At 37.0% G+C, this 23,357-nt stretch overlaps 3 protein-coding genes across 3 annotated transcripts; 1 reads left to right on the forward strand and 2 right to left on the reverse strand.

Moving 5' to 3' along the window:
• Positions 1–682: 682 nt before the first annotated feature.
• Positions 683–4,761, forward strand: LOC122072457 (copper transport protein ATX1-like). The gene is made up of 3 exons (XM_042636926.1): positions 683–839; positions 3,007–3,082; positions 4,272–4,761. The coding sequence occupies exons 1-3, from the start codon at positions 831–833 to the stop codon at positions 4,589–4,591; spliced, it is 405 nt and encodes a 134-aa protein (XP_042492860.1). The 5' UTR covers positions 683–830; the 3' UTR covers positions 4,592–4,761.
• Positions 4,762–5,803: 1,042 nt separating this feature from the next.
• LOC122079470 (IQ domain-containing protein IQM3-like) lies at positions 5,804–9,638 on the reverse strand. Its single transcript, XM_042645976.1, has 9 exons — positions 9,042–9,638; positions 8,762–8,876; positions 8,542–8,607; positions 8,344–8,432; positions 8,157–8,244; positions 7,896–8,033; positions 7,689–7,781; positions 6,795–6,896; positions 5,804–6,594 (listed from the first exon to the last, which is right to left on the reverse strand). The coding sequence occupies exons 1-9, from the start codon at positions 9,488–9,490 to the stop codon at positions 6,064–6,066; spliced, it is 1,671 nt and encodes a 556-aa protein (XP_042501910.1). The 5' UTR covers positions 9,491–9,638; the 3' UTR covers positions 5,804–6,063.
• Positions 9,639–21,828: 12,190 nt separating this feature from the next.
• Positions 21,829–23,327, reverse strand: LOC122079474 (transcription factor bHLH28-like). The gene is made up of 4 exons (XM_042645990.1): positions 23,086–23,327; positions 22,775–22,948; positions 22,506–22,685; positions 21,829–22,087 (listed from the first exon to the last, which is right to left on the reverse strand). The coding sequence occupies exons 1-4, from the start codon at positions 23,206–23,208 to the stop codon at positions 22,007–22,009; spliced, it is 558 nt and encodes a 185-aa protein (XP_042501924.1). The 5' UTR covers positions 23,209–23,327; the 3' UTR covers positions 21,829–22,006.
• Between the last annotated feature and the right edge of the window lie 30 nt (positions 23,328–23,357).

Consider the following 23,357-nt stretch of genomic DNA (forward strand, 5'->3'; position numbering starts at 1 on the left):
TAAAAAAAAAAAAAAAGGAAAATAATTTTTTAATTCAATACCTAAAACGTGACATTTAAAACCCCACTCCGGGACCTACTTGAATAAAGAAAATGGACAGCTCATTGATCTACCATGTAGGTTGTCAGACCACCTAACATCAAATGGTTGGAGTTGACTGGTTCCCTAAACGGGAAAGGAAAATGAAAGAGCACTATCAACGTCGATTTAGACTTGAAGAGAATCCCAACCGTTCGATGCATATGAGAAAAACTCATTCTAGAAAATACGAGCCTGTACTTGCCATTTGTACTACGTCCAAAAATTCTCAAAGCCTCAGTACTATTGGTAAGCACTAACTAGAGAATCGAATGTTGTGTCCTTTTAGGTAAGAGATCCTAACCACTAAAACAATTCAGAATCGTTCGATTCGGATCTTGTTTCCAAACGATACCTTACGGAGAATCGCATGTGTGGGTCATAATGGACCATTTTTGAGAATCGGAAAAATTGGACGGTCAACAAATCATCTGATGCATATCCATAGGGTATCCCGATGTTGTTTAGATGCATAAAAAAATTTTCCATCAATTATTTTATCTTGGGAAGTGCTCTTCCCTTGTGGACCACTATTCTGGTGCTTGCTTAATCGTTAGGTGTGTAGGAATAACCTTTCTACGCCACTAAATGCATGATAGCAGATAGCCTCAACTAGTGGGCTCTCTTTAAGCTCTTTCTTTATCATTGCTGGGCCTATTTAAAATGAAGCTCAAGAGAGGTTTTAGTGTCTGATTCGCGGCATTTCGTCTCTTCCGGTTGATTTCATAATTCAAAACTCTTGCTCCGCGATAATGGCTCAGGTATTCCTTCGTTCTTGGCGCCCTTTTTTTAGGAATTTGAATTTTCCTTCTATTTCTCTGCACTTGAAGAGGCTAAAGCATCGATTTCCATTCATTTTGCGAATAATTTCTGATTAATTTCTATAATCACTGTTCCTTTTTTACTTTTTCTTTTTCTAATCTCGAAGTAAGGTTTATATTGACGTAGTTCATCTGTTCACGATCTTCCCCATTGTTTTGAACAATTTCAAATTTTTTTGCCTGGATTTGGTGGTTTGAAGCTCTGAATTGGTTTTCGATGCGTTTCCTCTGGTAACAGAATTATGGGATGGTGATCATTACCCTATCTGGTCTCTGCTTTTTGACTAATTTTGCGGACATTGGTCGAAATCCAATTCATTTCTAACGCCTGTTCTGTTTTGGCTCAAATTTAGAATTTGGACCTTTCTATCTATTTGTATAAGTTGTTTTAATTTGACAAGGAATGGGTGAGTGGTTTTATTGGAGAAATTCTGTCAATTGTTCCCGTTCTTGTTCTGTTTCAGTAAAAGGATATGATGAACTAACTAAAAGTTCGTTAGACTGTAGTAGTGGTTCCTTATTTATGGAAGTTTATGGGTTCAACCTGTTAGGGTGATAGCGTAGTGAGAGGTTGATGACCCTGTTTGCTCTTTGTTGCAACACCACCTAATTGTAATCAAACTTAAAATTGATGAAGAGACCCGTAGAGAGCCTTACAAAATGTAATAACTTCCTTATAATTAGTTGTATTCTTATAACTCGTATTCTGGGAATCATCAGTTCCAATAATGTTTAGAATATGATTTTTTTACCCCCAAAAAAAGTATATATATGAAATGTAAATTCTAGAGGACAGAGAAATCATTTTCCCTTTATTTTTTTGGAAGGGGGGACAGGGTTTTAGGAATCGGTATCGGATCAGTCGATTGGTATCAGTTTATTCTGAAGATATGGATCAAACAATATGGTACAGATCTGGGTTTTCTGATGAAAAAAGATGTGTTTTGATTCAGTATCAGACCGATACAGTGAATCAGTATCAGTATTGGTATCAATTTTGCTGGCAACTGATACCGTGAACTAAATTTTGGGGGGGAGGGGTTTAGAGGGAAGCTAGTTACTTGTTCACCTATTTTTAAATCCATGGAAAGGACTTGAATTGTTTGGATGGTTATAATCCTCCAGTAGGATTGAATTGAGATCCAGAATATCCCCTCATCCTCACATGAAAACTTCTTGTGTGGATATATTGACTATAATTACATTCTTTTAATTCTTGATATATTAGTTTTGGTTATGGAAAGTATGATGAGATTGGGCAGTTGATCAGGAATGAAGTATCTTAATTACCAGGAAAAAAAAATAGGTGACTTTAAGAACCTCTTGTATGACACAAGAACCAACAATTTGAGAATGAGTAATGGTTAAGACTGTTTAGGAGAGCCATGAAAATGACAATTAATTTATGGGCTCCTGAAATATAGTCCTTGAATCAGGGAGAAAGCCTCTTTCTTTCATGCCTCTGACAAACTTCAAACTAGTGTGTCAAATGCTTTTACTTCATTTCATTTTCACATTCTTTTCAATTATTTATGGAGGTGTTTGTGCTACATGGCGGCCTAAACATGTAATTGGTGCAAAGCTCCACTCGGTTCTGTGGCTTCTGCCCCATGGCATCTCAGACGGGGTTGAAACTTTGTGAACAGGTAGGCCCCAAAGTCCCATGTTCACATGTGAAATTTCAGATCAATCTGAGTTTGACAAGTGGAAAAATAAAGAGTTGAAAAAATCTTGGACTACTAAAAGGGTGCATACAGTGGGAAAGTAAATGATCGGATTTGAAGCTGAAACTTTTTGACATTTGGCCAAGGTAGATCATTTCTTGATATCCAATAGTTAGATTTATCACTTCACTCTTCATGTGGTAGAACAACGCCAATGCACAGTTTACCCAAGAAAAAAAAATAGAAAACGCCAATGCACGGATTCTCTTGGAAGGCTGTTATGTACCAAACCTTTTACCAGAATTTATTATAAGATGTTTGTGCCAATATATTCTAGAGTTCTTAACTCCAAAGGTAGTGTTATTGTGATGGCTTAGGTAATTCTCTTCTTGATTACTAATCTTATATTTCTAACCTGAAATTCCTTTTGATTGTAAGCGCAGACAGTTGTCCTCAAAGTTGGTATGTCATGTCAAGGTTGCTCTGGTGCTGTAAAGAGGGTGCTTGAGAAAATGGAAGGTTAGTGACAGCCTTCACCTCTAGTTACCTTTAGTTTAGCCTTGTTGCTTTTCCCATACTTTACCCATATGACATTAGATTTCCTTTTACAATCAGAAATTTGGTTCACCACAATGGTATGCTATATGTTGATTACTCCGTACAAATATCCAAAAAACTTTGATGAAACTCCAAACAGCTTAGAGTTTCTGCATCTTGTCAATCTATAATCATTTCCTGCACACTCTCAGAATGTAGTAATTTGAATGAGAAATGGGTGAACTAATGGCTGATAATTGAGGTTCTGGTAGATGAGATGGGTGTGTACACAGACAACATGTGAGTAGTTGATGGGTTTTACTAGTCACCTAACGGATTCGGGTTTGGAAAACCTCAGAAATTCATGGGAATAAGGAACAGATTTGATTAGGAGAAAATTCAATAACTTGACAAAAAACAGTATGATTGGGAGATTTAGGTGGAAGGTTTAGTTTGACAGGTAGAATATGACTGTAAAATATGATGATGATCTGATGTGGGACTACAAGAAATGGAATTTTCTTACTCTTGACTAGGAAACTGAAAACCCAAACAGAAAGCGGAAACTGATGCCAGGGAGTTATGGTTCCAAATTAAAATCAAACATTGATCAATTTAATGATAAAACAGTAGGCAGTATTCAGATTCATGAAAGGAAGGAAAAAAATCTACCTGGTTTTGGGAACTAAACTGAATAGTGGGAAAACAAGTCGATGGCAAGAATTTCCAGAAAGTATTATGATGATGTTTCAGAAATTGATTTAAAATTAATCTGAGATTAAAATTTTGAATAGAATAGTAAGTCAAACTGTTTGGAAAACTATAGAAACTGACCTGAAATATTTAGAAGGAAATATAGAAGAAAGGATAAAAAATTTACATGGAATCCACCATGTTCAGCTGCTGAATCCACAGCTGCCCACTCAGAATCCACCAAGTACTCTGCTGCATCCCCAGAAGAACAACGCAAAATCCACATATCAGCAAAAGCACATAGCCCCTCATTCATAAAATTGTGTTCTAGCAGCTTTCCCTTTTTTCTTATTTATACAGGCAGTCTTTCTTGTTAACCTGCAGAAGGCTTAATTAAGATGGCAAACAAAACCTGTAGTTGTGGAACTTAATTGATCTGGTTCTGATATGGTGGCATTTCCTTATGACTAATGATTAGGTGTGGAGTCATTCGACATTGATATGAAGGAGCAGAAAGTGACAGTGAAGGGAAATGTAGAGCCAGATGCAGTTTTCCAGACTGTGTCCAAGACAGGAAAGAAGACTTCCTTCTGGGAAGCAGAAGCACAAGTTGAAAATGGAGCAAAACCTGATTCTGCTGAAGCTGTTGTTGTTAATGGAGAAAAACCTGTTTCTGTAGAAGCTGTTGCTGTTGAAGAAGAAAAGTCTGTTTCTGTGGAAGCTGTTGCTGCACTTGTGGAAGCTGTTGCTGTTAAGGAAGAAAAACCTACTTCTGCTGAAGCTGTTGTTGTTCCTTGATGTGTTAAGCGGCTAGCCACCATGGTTTCTATATGTACTAATTGTTGAGATGTCAAGTATGTCTTGAGGGTACTTGTTGGTTTGTTGGATGCCTAATCTCTCCGCATTGATTGATTACGTTCTTAATATAAAATATATAAGATATATAGGGGAAATACAGTTCTGTGTGATCTTCCCTTGCCTCAATTAGATTAAGTGCTTTTGAAAAAAAAAATACTAAACAAACAGCAAACAAAAGCAGAATGTCAGTTAACCATGGGGCAAACCTGTCCAACAAAAAACAAAATCAGCCCAACAATTAAAGCAGATTCTTATTCATCCAAAAAAAGAAAAAATTACGCCCAGATGAGGTAATACAGTTAGCAGAATTAAGAATCTCGCCAGAACCAAAAAAGAGAGACAGAAGATACCAGCATGGATTCAAGAATCGGAATCAGGATTAGGTCGGCAAATCCCTATCCAAATCTAGGGTTAGGGCAGATTTCATCTGATCCTAGCCGATTCTTAACTCATTCTGGCCGATTCCAATTTGATCTGGATGCCTATTGGCCCTATTCCACTCTCTTAAGACCTTGGTTTCTGAATTCCCCCTCACTCACTTTGATCTTCCCTTGAATATTTAGGCAGTTAGTCAGCTTAATGAATCGGTAGAAGTAGTACCTGTGAAACCCCCATTTGTTCATTCTATGTATGTAGGCTTCCCATTGTGTGGCACCTATATCTTTTCAAGTACTTCAAAATTAAGCCATTTTAGGACAGGGATGAAGTTAACAAAGTAGCTATTACCCAGCCACATGATGGAGTTGCAGTCTGCCATGGCCATCGAGTGTAGGATTCGGCTCTTCTCCTTGGCACCCATCGCCCAAGTTTTTCCCATACTATCTGGGCGAGTGATAGGAGAGGAGCCGGATCCTCAAGGGTATCCATATAGCAGCAGATCCCATTTAATTGGTATAAGGTTTAATTTAATTGACATTGAGATTAATTCTGTTATTTTCTCTTCACAACTAACTGTTTCATATTTTCAAACCTCAAGTGCCATATAGTGTATCCGTATAGCAGCAGATCCCATTTAGTTGGTAACAGCTGATGTAGGATATCTGGAAATGCCCATACTACTTCGATCACATTCTTTCACGGAGAGCAAGTAGAGAAGAACTAACGGGTAAAAGTTATTTTGTTCACATCATCTGTTCATTCAAGACCATGAAATTGAAACGGCAGCACTTACTTTACCAGTCCATATTATTAGCTTCTTAATTTAACTGGACATCAGTACATATATAAGTAGATTGGAAAGGTTGAGGAATGCATTCCCTTGGCAGAGCTGATTCACAGAGAAGAAATTTACATGGAGTTAAGGCTGTCAGCAAAACAACAAAAAAGGAATGCTAAGTAGTAAGAGAAACAGATATGAAAGGGAAGAAGGAAAGGAAAAAGTTCAGGAATATAAGAAAACAGATACAGTTTAGCTAAGCCACAGAGGTCCTATCATTGCTACAAAACCCAGATGTGGGGCAGGATGTAGGCGAAATAAGACAAGGAGATTGCTTGTAACCAGATGGAGTGGGGGGAAACTTTGGGGAGAGGTCTACAATTTCCAGAGCTTGTAACCTCAGTTGGATAGGATAGTCTGCAATGCACCCAATTCTCGGACCTGCTCCAGTAGACCATTTCAGTGAGAGTTGATGCCCCAATTGATATGAGCTAGATGATTTCTTGGAATTGATCCTTTGCAATATTGCTTTCTCAGGTACATCCGCTCTCGGACTCTGGAGACCACCAGATAAAGTCCTTTTGTAACTACCACGTTTTTCAATCTCAGCAATTTCCGGTGGTACAGTTTGCGTTACTTCATCTGGTTTCATGGGTTGATCTTTCTTGACTGCACTGGGATTTTCAAGTTGGGGAGGTTCAGGTAGTGTCACTATTCCAACTGTACTCCTCTCGTGAGATGATTTACTGCTACCATAATTCTCATAGTCCTCAGTAGAGGAGCGTATCTGGGCAAAAACACACCAGCTCAGAAGAATTACATAGTGCATTTAAGAGTAGAATCAGGAAGATCTAATAAAAGCCATTAACTGATCAAAGCAATCCTGATCCAACAGAGGATTGTTCTGATTCAAAACTTCTCAAAACCATGAAACTCTGAAGCTGTAATAATCTGCGAGACTAGTGAAAGTTGCACTGCATTACATACCTCAACTTCATCAAGGTTGACGCCATTATCCTTAAGGTAGGTTAAGAAGCAGTCAAGGTTTTCTTCAGATGGGCGATAATGTCCACTATACGCTGAGATTGTCTGCAATAGGAAAGCACCCGAGGATTAGATGCAAGAGAAACAGCTGTCTTGTAATTAGAAAACAGGTAAAACCAAGAAGCCACCACATTGTTGAGAATCAGGGCATCTACAATGAAAATCCTTTTCTTGATTCATCCAGAATGGATCAATAGGAATGAAGTTGTAAACACAAGCAATCAGAATATGACTTATCTCATACTTTTTTTCGGTGGTTACTAAATGCAAGAAGACAGAATACAAGGTGTCCACACACACATTGGTGAATAACGTATAATCATACATATCTGGATATGGATGCATGTGAACACATAAAGATGCTCTCAGTAAGCTCCTGTGGGACCAAACGGGATTGACACAACAGACAATGGATACCCATCAACCTGATAGGTGCCATTAGAGATCATAACTTCTGTGGTTGGAACTCTGAATTTCCAAAGTAGGCCTCAGCAACTTCTGCAGATATGCAAACTATTCATGAACAAGCAGATGTGGCATCTGGACATAGATACATTTCTTATTCGAAGACAAGTATGGATCTCTATGTGGTCCTGCTCCTGCATAAGGGGTACGTACCAGAACCTTTTTCATAAATAAGTACCCAAATGTGATCATATAAAAATGAAATAGAAGATTGAAAATCTATAAATGTCACAACCCAGTCAGGGTTTCAGTACTGAATTACCGCCCCTGTGCTATCACATGCTTGACCCAACTATGCTAAAACACTCCTATCTCCTGTGGAATTATATGCAGGTTAAGAAAGGATTTAACAACTGCTTTTAATAACTGCACCTTAAGCACTCCATTTTCTGCAACAAGTCTTCCAGCTGCTAAAGTAGCCCCTCCTGCTAGGAAGCTCGAATGATGAAAACAACCCTTCTTCTTCTGAATGGTACACCAATTATAAGTAATATGAAGGCACGCATGATGAGCATGACTCGTAAGAGAGCAAATAAACAACAAGAAGTTCTAGGCTTCCAGCATCCTTTCAGCTCTTACCTCACCAGCATAGAATTTCTTGGAAGTGCTCATCACAAAAATCCATTTTGACCCTTCACTTGTATCAAGAAACTTTTCAGTTTGCTTGTGTAGGATTTTTCCCTCAATTACAATGTACTCATAGTCTTCCCTCTCTTGCTGAAGAGTGATTTGGGTTCATACACATCAAAAGATTAAGCAATAAATTAAGCAGTAATTCAATCCAAATCAGAGTTCAATTGGAGTTTATAATAAACTTCATTCAAGACCAGAAACACATACAGGTCCAAGATACGTAATGCATTCCTGTCTCAGCTTTGACCTCGGGAACTCTTTGAGATCAACATCTTTGCCTTCACCAATATCCAACCTAACCAAAGTAAATTTTAAGTTTTTTCCAGTCTTGGAAGCTTAAAGCATTCCAGCCTTTTTTCCCCAAAAGAATTGCAAGTTGTAAGTTGTAACTAACCAGTAGAAGAATGGCTGGCCACTTTCAGATTTACACCATTCTGCATAGTATATGTGCAAGTTATGACCATAACGGTGTCGTGGATCAATCTACAAAAAACAGAAGTAAACAGTTCTAAGGAAGGAAGGCCAGATTCAATTGAGATCAAGATCAACAGATGGAGGAAGGGAATTTTAGTTTATTGTGGGGAAGAATTACAGCTTCAATCCAGTGTTGAAAAGCTAATTTCTGAGCCTTGGCGTTTTTGAACAAACCCTTCCCAACCTGCCATGATTAGTTCAACAGGAAAAGAAAAAGTTACTTTCATTCCCATGACAAAAACAAGTAAAAGACAAACAAGAGAATGAGTAATTTTCTGTTTCTCTTTTCCATTTGAAATAACTAAAGTGAAAAAAAGCAGAGAAGCAAACAAATATACCTTTGAAGCATTCAAGCTGACTCGATTCCATCGAGAAGCTACAGTTTCTGGTTTCAAGAAATTGAAGAAGGAAATCGTACTGTGGTTCAGACGAGCGAAGTCGATCGCTTGCCACCTTCATCGTTTTCATTTTGATGATCCAAAGAAAAGAACATCAGGGGATGGCACAGAGAGAGAGAGAGAGAGAGAGAGAGAGAGAGAAGGGTTTGCACTTTTTTTTCTTCTCCTTTTAGCTCTTATATGTTTGTTTAGACAGTAAAAAAGAGGGAACGGAACCTACCAAAGCTCTTCGGCGACCACGGCAGTATCCGCTAACCTGCGCCGTGTGCGGTAACTCCGGTAGACTCTCTGCAGATTCAGCGCAGCCGTCGACTGAAAGCTCCCGTTTTCCTGATCGTTGACTGTAACGGATTTTGCGCCAGGGCTCACGGCGACGACGGATTCTGAGGTAGAGAATTTGGCCTTGCCATCGCAGGTTCTGTGGGAAATCTTCGAGCTGGAGCTGAAGCTCTCGCTTCCCTGCGCATGTTCTGACTTCGTCAAAATGGAAAAAGCTTCGGAGCTGTTGTGGTCAGGAGAATCGACTATCGCAGAGAAGCCAAGGTCGGAATTCGAAGGGAGAGACATTTCAGTGTCGCCGCATTCTTGAGAGCAAGCAGTGGAAGAGAAAGAAAACGAGTGTCTTGACTGCATATCAAAACTCTGAACAGCCGGGGGTTCGATCTCCATTGAAAAACCGAAATCGCCTCTCTCTCTCTCTCTCTCTCTCTACAATTTCACTCGGAGGAGGGAAGAAACAGAGAAAATGACGAGTAGTTGTGGTTCTCAGGGAAGAAGTTAATAGTCCTTGACTCTTCGCAGTGCAGTGTGACAGTGGGAAGTCACAATCTATAGCCAACCAAAACCCATTTATTATATCTAAATTTCGTCCGCATTTTTTCACTATTTTTATTTTGTTATCCCCCAAACAGACAAACAAACCACAAGGAAGGGGAGAAAAGGAGTGAGATTTTGTTTTCTTTTCTTTTTTTTCTTTTAAATCTGTAGGGAAGGGATGAGGAGAAGTAGGCCAGGCCAGGCCAGGCCAGCACAGCACAGTATTAATAGTAAGGAAAAATTACATGATTACCCATTTTTAGATTTTTCAATACAAAATTATCTATCAATTAATTAATAAAAATACCTAAAATTAAGTTTTCCTCTATAAAATTATTCATTTAAAGTTTAAGTTAACAAAAATACTCAAAATTGAGTTGGGGTTTACAAAACTATCCATTCAAAGTTTTAGTAATAAAAAAACACATGATTATATATGGAAGATGAAGAATCACTACTTTTTGTAGTTTTGTAAACCCAAACCTGATTTTGGGTATTTTTGTTAACTGAAACTTTGGGTGAATTATTTTGTAAACCCAAACCTAATTTTGGGTATTTTTGTTAACCAAAACTTTTTGTGAGTAATTTTGTAAAGAAAACCCAAAAGTGGGTAATCATGTAATTTTTCCTAATAGTAATAGGGTGAAGGAGAGGTGTTATTGAGAAAGATGATGATGATGAAGTCTGTGGCCCACAACCTGCAGGTCCCATTTTCGAGCAGAGTCAGGTCGTTCATGGCCTCCTGCTTTTATTTCTTATCCTTCTTTCTTCCCCCATATAACTTTTGTGGATATTATTCTCATGCTATCATCACATGACAAATGATAATAACCTTTCCAGTTATCGCATTCACCGTGAATTTACAGTTTACGCCATCATCCATCGACGGCAACGGATGACGACCCAACCGCTGTTATTCTGCCAAGTCGCTACCTAGTACCTACTGGTACCTAGTTCCTTAGTCTGCTGACACAGTGACCATGTGATCAGGTAACAATGTTCAAAATTTATTTATTTTTAATTATTTTATAAAGAGATTTACTAAATAAAGAAAATAAAAACATGAAGACTCCATTTGGGCTATGTTTGGTAGCCAAGAGAAAAAAAAAAGAAAATAAAAGAAAAAAGAATCTATAAAAGAAAAGAAAAGAGAATAAATGGTGAGAGAATAGAAAGAGTATGTATGTTTGGTTACCAAGAGAAGGAAAGAAAAAAAAAAGAAAAAAAATTCAAAAAATTTTGAATCTTAAGAGAGAGAGAGAGAGAGAGATACATAGGAAATCATTATATAATCATTCATTTTTTTATCTTATTATCTTTCCATATTTTCTCATGTTTTCTTGTGTTTTTTACAATAAATTTTTTTGGAAAGCATAAGAAAATTTCACAATTCCCAAGAAGAATTTTAAATTTGAAAAGGAGAATCTTCTCTTGGGTGAAAACATATCAAGTGCAAAGTCAAATTCTTAATCCAAGAGAAAAAGTACAAAAAATGTACTTTTTTCCTTTATTTTCTTATCTTCTCTTGACTACCAAACACAGTCTTGGTTTCGAAGGAAATTTAAAAGGAAGGAAAGTAAAAATTTCATATTAAAAATGAAAAATATTTGTAATTATTATCCTAAGTGATCCAATGTGATTGTATAAATTATTATTTTTTAGTTATGCTTAATAATGATACATTTTACCCATAATGATTTGAAGTTAATGTTATAATCACATGGGATAATGATTTATACATTTTATTTTTAAGTATGAAAATTTCACTTTCCCCTTTAATTCTCTTTACAACCAAACATAACCGAAGGGTTTTCATGCCTATACTCATAAATAAAACAAATTATAGTAAACACCTCAGTTTCATAAAGCCTGTTAGCACCAAATGAGTTTATCTCTATTATTGACTATAGAGAATATTTTCTCTTCTTTTTATTATCATAAATTGTATATCTAAGTGTGTCAAATGATCACTCCAATTTCAATTGATTTTTTTTTGTTAGGAACCTAAGTTTCAAATGTTCCATCAATTGTATATCTAAGGGTGTCATTATCACTCCAATTTCAATCAATTTTTTTTGTCAGGAACTTGATCGATTTCAAATGATAAGTTGCTAAGTCTAAAATTCAAATCATAACCAATGGCTATTAATTCCATTGATTTCAGTCCATATCATTTTTTTTTATAGTCCATTAATCTACTTATCAATCCGGTCGAAATGTATATGAAAAATATCAATCCGGTCAAAGTGTATATGAAAAAGTTGGGAGGTGGGGACTTAATGTTATCAATAAATTTAAGATTTTTCCAATTTCAATCCAAATGATTTTTTTTTTTATATTTTATTTTTTTTAAGGAAAGTTAAGAGTATGTGCCATCCGCAATAGATATTTTTGTTTTTGGTAATCTTTCTTCCACAATAGAATCAATTATAACCACCCTAACTAATTGATTAGCAAAATAAATTATACTTCTGTTGTTGTTATAAATAATACAGCCATATAGGAACTGAATATATATGTATAAAAAAGTTCCCTGCTCCAACCCCCCTCCCTTTTAATAGACGGGGAATTTACTATCACTCCCCTATACTTGACCTATCTTTACTAAAACTCTCATACATTTTATATTTTTAACGATACTACCTTGCTTTTTTATTTTTATATTTCTTTATCCCTTGCTCTTTTTAAATGCTTAGATTACCGTTTATTTTTTACTTGTAATCTATTACATATTTTTTTTCAAATTGATTGGGTTTGAATCAAACCACTAACAATTTTTGTCTCATCTGATCATCAAGATATTGTAAATTCAAAAAAGAATAGTTTTGGATTCGATCTATATCTATATCGGTATCATATGTTCCAATCGGTTACCAAACGTTTATTTATTTATTTTTTAATCCTTAGATTGGCTAAGACCGATACAAATCTAATACCAATAAAAAAATGGATTGCTAAATTTGTGATGATGGATGAGATAAAATAATAACAATAACAATAATAATAATAATAAAATAAATAAATAAAACAACATCTCTAATGATTGGATGAGATGAAATAAAAATAATAATAAATAAATAAATAAATAATATCTTTAAGGACACATCAGCTATATCAATATCCTTGATGATTGGATGAAACAAAACTTGTAAGTGGTTTGGTTCAAACCATATTTTAAATCAATCAATATGAAAAAAGTGTAATATGTTATAAGTGAAAATGAAAAGTAATCTAGGCATTTAAAAAGAGTAGGATAATAAGAGATGTAAAAATAAAAAAGCAGAGGAGTTTCAGTTAAAAAATAAAAAGTAAGAGAGTTTTAGTAAATATAGGTAAAGTGTCAAGGAGTAATAGTAAATTTCCCTTAATAGATTGAGTATTCACTCAAAATTAGATCAACACAAAAGTGAGTCCTAGCCGCTTTGCTTGTTGCAATCAGTAAGAGCTTAAATTTAACCCCAACCTTTCATTGTGATGAATGATGATCGTAGAAGAAAATGTATTATCTTTTCTCTTAATTTATTTCTATTCTTTCTTGTGAGGCACATCCTAGAGTCATTAATTTGTCAAGCAAGTTCTCCAAAAGCCTGCATCTCTCTCTCTATATACTCTGTGAGAGAGATTTATTAGTAGGCTTAAGTGTGAATCCAGTGTATAACGCATTGGTTGCAGCCTCTACTGATAGAATAGATATCAAGTTTGTGGTATAAGGATCAACTCCCTCTCACACGCATTCCCATCTCCCATCTCCCATCCCCATCCCCATCCCCATCCCCTGTGTGTGAGTAAAATCCCCTTGGTAATTTTATTGGACGTAAATAACGAAAAAAAAAAAAGTCAGCAGTTTAAGTGATCCAAATGATCAATTTGTTGATTTCTATTCGATTCCAATCAGTCCAATCCCCTACTTATCTTCTCATGTGCTTCTGTTTACCATCGTCTTACTCGTAAGGTCTTAAGGTCAGCATTGGCTGACAACTAACAAAGTATGATGCGTTTAAAACGCTAAAAAGCCTAAAAAGCCTAAAATGCTGCCTTAGTTGAAATTTGACTCAGTAGTCTGGAGGATGGGTGGGTTGGTCCGTGGTCCTGTCGACGTGACGTGATTCACGAGCTTTAAGTGGGGAGTTATGGTGATTCCACAAATGGCTATGGCCTTTGTCGTGCGCTCCTTTGTTTCCTTCCACTTATATTGAATCGTTGTCGGTGACTTTTAAATGGATCAATTTTCATCCTCTCATGTTTCGGATAGATGCCACGTGTTTTTTTTGAGAACGATAAAAAATTGAATTTTCAAGGGAGAAAAGGTGGCAATGTGAATAATATTTTAAAAAAAGACAATTATTAATTTATTTTTGCAATTGGTTGACGCATTGTCAATATATATTTTTTTTAACAAAAAAGGGTGTCGAAGGTAGTGATCATAGCCCTCAAGACAAGCCCCCATATGGCAAGCAATGCTTCGCAGGGCCAATGAACGATAGTGAGTATGTCAAGACTCAAACTCATAATCAGCCAACTCAAACGGTAATGTGTTGAGAACATTTTCATCACTAGGCTACCAACTCATCAATAACATGCAAGCTAATAGAGATCATGAGTTGATTCTTATGTATTTATATTGTGCATTAAGTCATTCTCAAAATTGTGGAGGGGGACATATAAATAAAGTAATCATTGTATCATTATTTATTTTTATTTTAATATAATAATTGATTTTGAGGTCTATCTTTTTCTGTAAATTCATTTCTCAACAATCAAACATAAAAAAATACTTAAACATAGCGTCATCGCCCCCATTAAAGCCCCTCTGCCCCATCTCAGCCATAAGAGGAGCTATCGCTGGCGTCCTCTATGCTATACGAGATAGAATTTGTTGTTCATACGATCATCTGGTCGTACGGATTAGCATCCAACACTTATCTTTCCTTATATCATTACAAAGATAAAAAGAGGTAAATGATAAGTATGCTAGCGTAATACCTAGGAATAAGGTATGCTGGCAGGATTTTAATCGTTAGATGAAACATAAAAAATGTCATCCGTTCATATGGTGAGGTCTTACAAAACCTGTCCAATACTGCCACTCCATAGTACTACTCCCCCAACCATCACCCCTTCTTCGGCCAGTGTGCTCAAAGCATCACCATCGCCGGCAAATTCAAACATTCATACAACACCAGCAGAGGCTCCAAAAGTTTCAGTCATAAGGAATCTGCCAAGCTCTAGTCTAATAGTTGGTTTATCGCTGGAAATGACAGAGTCTAGATCGCGATTCCGACCATGACCCCTTCTCTGAATTGTCAATTCCATGGCACTCAAACGTTGATACAAGATTGATGGGGAGGAAACCCTTCTAACCGAAGTAGTTGGAAAACGATTTTACTGGGTTCAATTAAGTTAATCTCAAGGGGCTCGTAGAAGGAACATTTGATTTAGGGGATTAAGAGAATTATAGCTTGGTAAAATTAGTTTCAGAGATCATATGCCTGAAACACATGTTAAAAAGGGTAACCAAGATTCTAGAGAATCCCTCCAGTCCACCCGATCCACACCCTCTAGGCAAGGCGCCAAGACGATCTCCTCAAGCTACTTGGAGAGATTAGAATTGATTTAAGAGATCTTGGCCTTGGTGAGATTGACGGCCTCATGGTCGGGGCGTTCACCCAGGGATTGGAGGATTGATCGGGTATGGGCGACGTCGATGACCCACTTGGTCATGGCAGGCAAGATCTTTGGGTATTTTAGACGGGGCATCTGCTCCATCAACGGCGGTGGTGGTTGCTCGATATCAACATGCATGGAGCAAGAACTGGTGTCGGTGCCTGAAAAGGGAACTGAGTGGCCAGGGGTGGTTCGGGAAATGACATAGGAGAGGATTGGAAAGCTCGTTGACGATGGATCCATGACCGAAGTTCACTTTCTCTGGCTGGATCTAATAACAGGAATGGCTTTTTCGACAAGAAAAGAGAGAGGAAAGGTGTAGCAACCATTGATTGAAATTTTGTATATCTTCTCTCCATCTAACTGTTTAATTAAAATTAATTAAATATATTATAAAAATTCTATCAGCATTCATAATTTCTAGGTACTAAGCTAGTATAGTAATTCCTCCCCCTTAAACATTTTAAGGAGAAACGTTGGATGCTGATATATCCAATCAAGTGACTGACCATAGCAACAATTGACCTATTTTCACGCGGTACTGGCATCTTCACCTCTCATGAAAAAAATGAAAAAATCATCAACACCGGTCACGGTCACGATCACGATCACGATCACGATCAGGCACACGGTCACGGTCACAGTCATACGACTCACACCAGCCTGCCATCATCATGTCTGTCGTTTCTCTTGGCTTTTAAGGTTCAGACTGTCTTTGACACGTGTCTGTAGACTCCAATAGAGTACAGGAGGGTCATTTTTATTTATTTATTTTCTTTTTCTTCTGATTAAATATTTATATATAGGCTATAAAAGGACAAGAAATCCAACTATAAAGTCTTCCCACGTGGTCTACAGTTTAAATTAGTATCTTTTAAACTCTAATGCCACTGCCCTTTCTAAAGTTGCCTGTGCTTTGGGCCAAACACATCCTGGGTCCAGTGTTGCGTGGTACCTGTACAACTGTCTACTCTATCCTCACTTTCCATCCCACTCTCGGAGGCAGTTTCCTTGCACCTACGGTGAATGAATAATCTCTTGTCGGTTGCATGGTTTCTTGATCTCAATAGATTAAAGATAAAATTGTTAAAGAAAAACTTAACACAATGCAATACATATACATATCGATTCATATTGGTTTTTGAGATAATCGATATTTGATCTGTGTTAAAATTATTCATGATGAAGAGTTATAAGCATCCAATGGTTAGGATGTATGGCTAGATATTCTCAATCGTTAGATGCTCATTAAATTTCATCACTTGCTATAGACAGTTTGTTCTCTACCTAATCCAATATTGTGCATTAAATCTGTTGTTATTAAGTTTGAGTGTCTTGGGATAAGTATCAATGACCTTATATAGGTACATATTCTTGGATCAGGCTCCTCTCTAATGATTGCACCCTCTAACAATAATCCAAGGGTTACAGGGACTTGATCACAAATCCCAACACTTGTTAACACCTAAGGATGTGTGTCCAAATCTTTTCAACTTTGGAATGAATCATTGAAAGATCATGGGTGTTGGAGAAGATCCTAATCCATATTTTCTTTCATCTACTGTAGAGGAAAACAGTATCCTAAATGATGTGGCTCAATCTCTTTGTCTAACCCTATTGATTGCGATTTTCATGAGACAGGTTGTCTATTGGTATTTTATTTAGTATATATATATATATATATAAATTTTGAGTGGATTATGTCTCCATAAAAAAAAGGTACGTCCCAAAAGGATTGGACGAATTGATAGGTTATCAAAGTGTGGCCCCTAGGTGTGTCATCACACTTAGTGGATTGTCGTTTCTACACACTTCACCCGGTGAAGGTCTATTATAAATCGGAAAATTATATGTTAACCAAACAAACAACAACAATACCATTCATATCCTCATACTAATTGAATTGAGTCACCTATACGAAGATATTAAGTACGGACAAATGCAAAGATTCATATAAAAAGATTGACGAGATATAACTTATTAAAATAAGTTTTGAATGTCAATCTAATGTATCATTACTAATCAACCACAAACTTGTAATGATTGACTATAAAGTATCGATTGTCTACTTAACATATCATATTGACTAATCAAGTTAAAGCGTTCTACATGTATTACATCCAAAATCAAAATAATTTATTGTCTAAACTATTTTTATGAAATAAGGGATGCGATAACGAATTCTTGACAGTCTTGCTAAGCACGAATTATTGATTAATGAAAACATCATTGACAAATACTTTTGCAGTGGTTCGTCTTTTATAAATTCAAAAATTTCGCCAATCACCATGAAATATGAATGTCCCTGTCTTTCATATTACCCTCCGTAACCCACCTAAAATTCCATATACCCCTTACAATTACTCTACACACCCTTAACCATCAACCAACTTTTGAAAAATGAAGTCAACCAAAGAAACGTGATGGGTTAAATCTGAAACTATCAGCTCCTATGAATAAGCACTCTCAATCAAAAATTTTTTAAAATTATTAAATTAAAAATTTTCTTCATGGGATCAATCGATGAATCAAATATTATTTTTCCATTCAAGTTCTACATGCGGCATGCCCTAGGAGTGCATCGTGGGAGTGGAAATCTATCGAGCTTGTAAAAAATTGAGACCAGCGTCCTATGCCCTAATTCGTAGACGTCTCACATGTCATCTCACCCGAAGAAGCGTTTTTTTTTTTTTTTTTTTTTTTGAGGTGGAATGGGGGAGGGGGGGTATTATTAGTAAGTGCTTCGCTTGTTCAGATAATGTATCCTGTTTTATCAATGGCTGTTTCAAAGGTTTAAGGGATTTGTACGCTTAGGATTATAACTTTTTGTAAGATCAAGTCGTTTGCACTTTGCAAGCCTTTATTTTATTCATTCTATTTTCCTTAATTTCCACATGTTTGTACTATGACGTATAAGCAACAACTTTGGATTGCGTTGTAGAAGGGACGTCATCATCTTCTGTACCTTATTACTTTAATTAATAACAGGGATCTTAACCCCTTCTTACTAATACCAAAATGATCCTATTAAATTTGTCATCCACATTCTTCTATCATGTAACCACGTAATGTGTCATTTCATTTGCTTACCCCTTTTTATAGCTCAGAATGCCAATAGACCAGAAACTAATTGGTAAAAAACTCACCTTTTAGGTGTCGCTTCCAACACTAGAGGTTAAACATCTTGCTAGATGTCTTGGTCTGACAGCTCCTTTTGCTAATCAAAATCACTAAATTTAACCACGAGCTAATTTAGCAATCACTTGAACATTTAATCATATAATCATTTGAAAATGATTTATTTGTTGTCAGTTTCAAGATGATTATTATCATACACACATTTCAAGTAGAATATAAAATGACAGAATTTACTATTATTGATTTTTTTTTTTAAACATTTAGAAGAGAAAAAAATGGAGGTTAGGAGAATAGTCGGCTTACTTGGAGCTAAGGCTCAAACACTAGGAGGTATGGGACAAGAGGAGTAGCAGAGACCTTTCTAAGAAGATGAAGAAAGAGCTAGAAACAAGTCATGCAACAATAGGTGTGCTAGTCCAGCCATCGTCCAAAACAATGACATGTTATTTGATGGATGACTTCGGTTCTATGTTCTTTAAGATTGTTGGTTCTTTCGAAAAGATTCGTTCATCAACTACGAAGGTGTAGTTGTGTATCCACTCTTTTTCTATTTCACATCTTATAAGGGAGGTAGAAACATCTTTTCTTCTTAAAATTTAACCAAACCTGATCTATCTTAAAAGGGACAAAGTTTTTGTCCGGCAACGGTGCTACATCTATGGCATAAGATTGAGCACTCTGGGAGGGGCAAGATGGTCATTGTGTGCCCATGTATCTGTAGCGCATGAACCACTATCGAATAAAAAACACTAGCCTATATTAAATACAAAAACAAGTACTTGAAATATCTAGAGAATATTGAGACTCAAATCACTCGATTAGTATCATGATAAGATTGAACCCTAACTAGAGTTAGAGAGGAAGCTGTCCACATAAGTCCAGAGAAAACAATTACTATTTAGTGCATATTGATAGTATAATACAAGGTGGATATATAGTCTGTACTCTTAAATCGTCAAAGGAACATATAACACATGAAAGTGCTTGGAAGTAGGGTCCGACGGAGTAAACAACCAAACCTTCTCTTAAACAACCAAGCCTTCTCTTCACCTTCATTTAAATATTCTCTCTTACCATTATACTAATATTGACTCATGATTCTCGAAGAAGGAGAATCACTGTTTCTAACTTCCATCTGGTCATTCTGAGTCAGCCGTCGAAAGTTGCCATATTTTAAAACGTCTGAAGTCAGTATCAATGTTTATTTCGCATGTTTGGCTTTCCATCTCCTCTATCATTTCTCAAACTTTTCCTGCAACCAACAGTGAACCCGAGCCCACCTCTCACACTTTTCCCTTTCAATGAGTTGAGGCCCACTTCGATAGTGACAAATCATAATAGGATGGAATCAAAGATCCCTATCTTCTCTTTAAAGTTTTTTATTTTTTTGTTTTTTTGTTTTTTTTATTCAAAGTCTTCGGTTGATTAGTCCCTATAACTACATGAATTGGATCATATAGGTTGAATGCGAATCATTTAATTTTCACCGAGTGAAGAGCACTAAACACTCCCTTGTTAGTGGCCTCAAGAAGGTAAAAAGAGTTCAAAAAATAAAAAAAAAAAAAAAGAGTTGAACTCAAAACCACACACTTTGTAAGATTTGAAGGTCCTATGTCAACTCAGCTATCTTTTCGGGGTTTTTTTTTTTAAAAGTAATGATGATTAATGACATTATTGGTGGGTAGGAGTGGTCCTTCGGCTAGCTGTTTGGGTGGGCTGGACTCTAGAAGGTTAAGGGGGTGTTTGGTTTGGTAAATCAAATGGTGTATGTATCGGATATGAATGTCAATCTTTTGATAGACATTCTTCTGAATTATGTTTCTTTCTGAAAAATCGTTTGGTTGCCTTAAGGCTATTACATGTTTCTCGCGGATTGAGATATTGGCTTCCGTAGAGAACACCTTTCCGCTTTCTCCTTTTATACTAGGTGGTAAAAAGGTTGCTCAAATCTGAGTTTAAGTGTTGAGGTAAACTCAGATTTGAAACACATCCTTTGTAATATGGTCATTCATGGGAAGTATGATACTCACTTATGAGGGTCATCCTAGTGGAACCAAACAACTCCAAAAATTAAGAATTATCATTTTAAAGAATGTCATCCCAAAGATTTACTGAATCAAACACCCCTAAACCAACCCCATCTTACCCCGCGCTAGTAGCCCCTAATACGGTATTCAGTTTTAGATTCCCAAGCTTGCTCAAAAAATGAAATCAAATAAGCAAAATTATTTCGGCCCAAATCTGGGCTTGAAATTTTTTGGTCTTAGACGGGTTTTCTATGGCTTGCACAAAGTCTAGGGTTTTCTTGGAAAACCTTGCAGAGATTTTAGGTTGCCAAATTCATTGGAGTGCCACAATCCCATTTATCATTGTTACCCTTGTTTTCATCTAATAAGCCAGTAGGGGCTGGGAGGGACACGCCTATCCTATGGCTTTGACAGAATCACTTGACAGAAAAACAAAGCAAAGCTTTTGCCAATAGAGAGCTTGAGCCAATGCAACATTGCTTGAAGATCCGTTTTACTCCGTCCAAGTGCTTGTTGGTTGCTCTGAGCCCCCAGACCTAGTTAAGATGACCTAGTTAAGATCATAACAAGTCCCGTGGACATGATCAATAATGGGAGGAAAATTCCATCCCTACCTCAGGTTTCTCTGAGGTTGGAAGTCAGGCGCATTTCAAGTAAAGGACCACCACACAGGCTTAGGCTATGGAAATTTTTATTTATTTTTTGCAAAGAGACTTACGGAATTGAGTAGAGTCTGTGCCTGAAAGTATCGAGGACAGGCCTTGTCTCTGTGCCCAAGAAGTTTGTGGACCAACTGCCAGTGGCACACTTTTCCCATTGGAATTGGATAGATTGATGTTCAATTAACTTGTTTTAAAATGGGTACTTGGGCTACCCCAATAACTAGAGTGGTTCTTTTTCACAGATTCAAGCCGACATTGTCGCTTCTGTTTTGTCCACACCTGCTCTCGGGGGTGCTTCCTTCTAAGGTGAAATACTTCCCTACCGATGCATTTTTATATCCCACAGTTTCGGCAGATCGTTTAGTCCCATTCATCTTCAGTGCAAGAGTGCTCAGTCAGTGAGCTATTACGCACTCTTTCAAGGGTAGAGTTATGGAATTCGTGAGTCCATTTTTGTTAAGTTTGATGAATGGGGGATGACGGGGACAGGGATGGGGATGGGACGGGGATGGATCCGGCTTCCCGATCTGTTGGCTGGAGCACTTGGGAAGGACCCCAACACACAAATGAGTGTCCGAGGTGCTCCAAGCCATCAGATATGTGCGCTACCACCTCTTTTGCACAACAGAAGAGCCCCCCACCTGTGCTGGACCCAACCATGGCTTTAACTCTCCCAACCTCGATTAATTAATGCTTCTCATGGTGAAGTTGTTTCAGTTCTCAATTCTCGCAATTCTCAAGTTCACACTTTTAAGAGTTTAAGTACATGTAAAATCATCAAATTCAAATGTTATAATCAAAGAAAGAAATAGTATCATCACAAACCAATAACTGAAGCAATATTAAAACAGCCTCAGCTTCATCCCCCAGTTGAGATTTTAGACTAACCCACCAAGCCTTTCCATTTCTTTCGTTATAATATCAAGGAGCTCCTCTTCTGTCATTGTTTCTTTCGTCACCTTCAAAGAATCATTTGAAATTAAGAATCGCTTTCCAAATCAATCGCAGAAAACCACTTTACAGCCTATCTGTTCTATCTTTTATGCCAAGTAGATATATAATGGAAAATTACTTTGGCGCTGCTAATTCATTCAACCAATTAACAGTTAGAGCAAGGGATGCTTAACTACTGGATTTATAGGATAGAGGTTTCCATGAAACAAGCCTTGCTGCTTTGGATGGATTAATGGAGGAGATATTCACAATACCCTTTTCCTTATGTCTTGAGGCTTGCAATTTTGAGAACAGGGTTATCTTTAATTACCCATTAATTAATTCATTCATATCTAGACTCTAGATAGAGAGAGAGAGAGAGAGAGAGAGAGAGAGAGAGAGAGAGAGAGAGAGAGAGAGAGAGAGAGAGAGAGAGAGCAATACCTCAACCATAGCTGTGATTAACATCTCATAAGGGTTTCTCTCTTGGACTGAAATTGAAGTCATTTTCACATCCAACTCCAAAGACTCAAAGACTTGCTGCACCTGAGAAGCTACACCAGGCCCTTTCTTGGAATTGATCTTCACCACAAATCTGCCCTCTAACAGTTTCTCTGTGACCACCTGTTTGATGTTTGATTTCAGAGAACAGAAGACATGGTTAGGATTTAGGATTCATTAGAGAGATGAGCAACCGAGAAGACCTTTCTTACCCTCAGTATCTTGGGTGCTAGACTTGGGTTACTGCAGCTGCTATGGCTCATCCCTGATAAGCTTCCACTTTGATCTTCTGACCTTTGTGATAGTTCTTTCTCAATCTGCTCCATCTCTTGATGAATTCTTTGAAGATAATCATAAGCATCTTCTAGGATTGATCTTGAATCAGTCTGGCACATTTGAAAGATCAGTAGAGAAGAAGAAGAAAATCAAGGAACCCATGCAATCAAGCTCAACATTTAATGAGAGACACTGAAAGAAAGAAAGAAAAAAGGAGAAAAGCAAAGAAGGAATGAATTATATGGACCTTGTTGGAATTGGGAATGAGAGACTGAAGAATTTGTAGCTGTTGCCGAGTGGCTTCTGTACTGCCATGGTTGCCTTCTTCCTCCTCTTCATCTGAAAACTTAAGGTTCTCATTCTTATCCATATCGATCGGACTTGAATTTTCTAGCTGACTTACAAGAAAAAGGCAAGACAATTGGTAGATGAAGTACCCAAATATGAAAGAAAAAAGAGAAGAAGAGAAGACAAAACGGAATTAATTGAAGCTCCCTCTCTCTCTCTCTCTCTCTCTGT

The sequence above is a fragment of the Macadamia integrifolia genome, chromosome 1 (assembly GCF_013358625.1).
Source record: "Macadamia integrifolia cultivar HAES 741 chromosome 1, SCU_Mint_v3, whole genome shotgun sequence".
In the NCBI taxonomy this organism is placed as follows: Eukaryota; Viridiplantae; Streptophyta; class Magnoliopsida; order Proteales; family Proteaceae; genus Macadamia; species Macadamia integrifolia.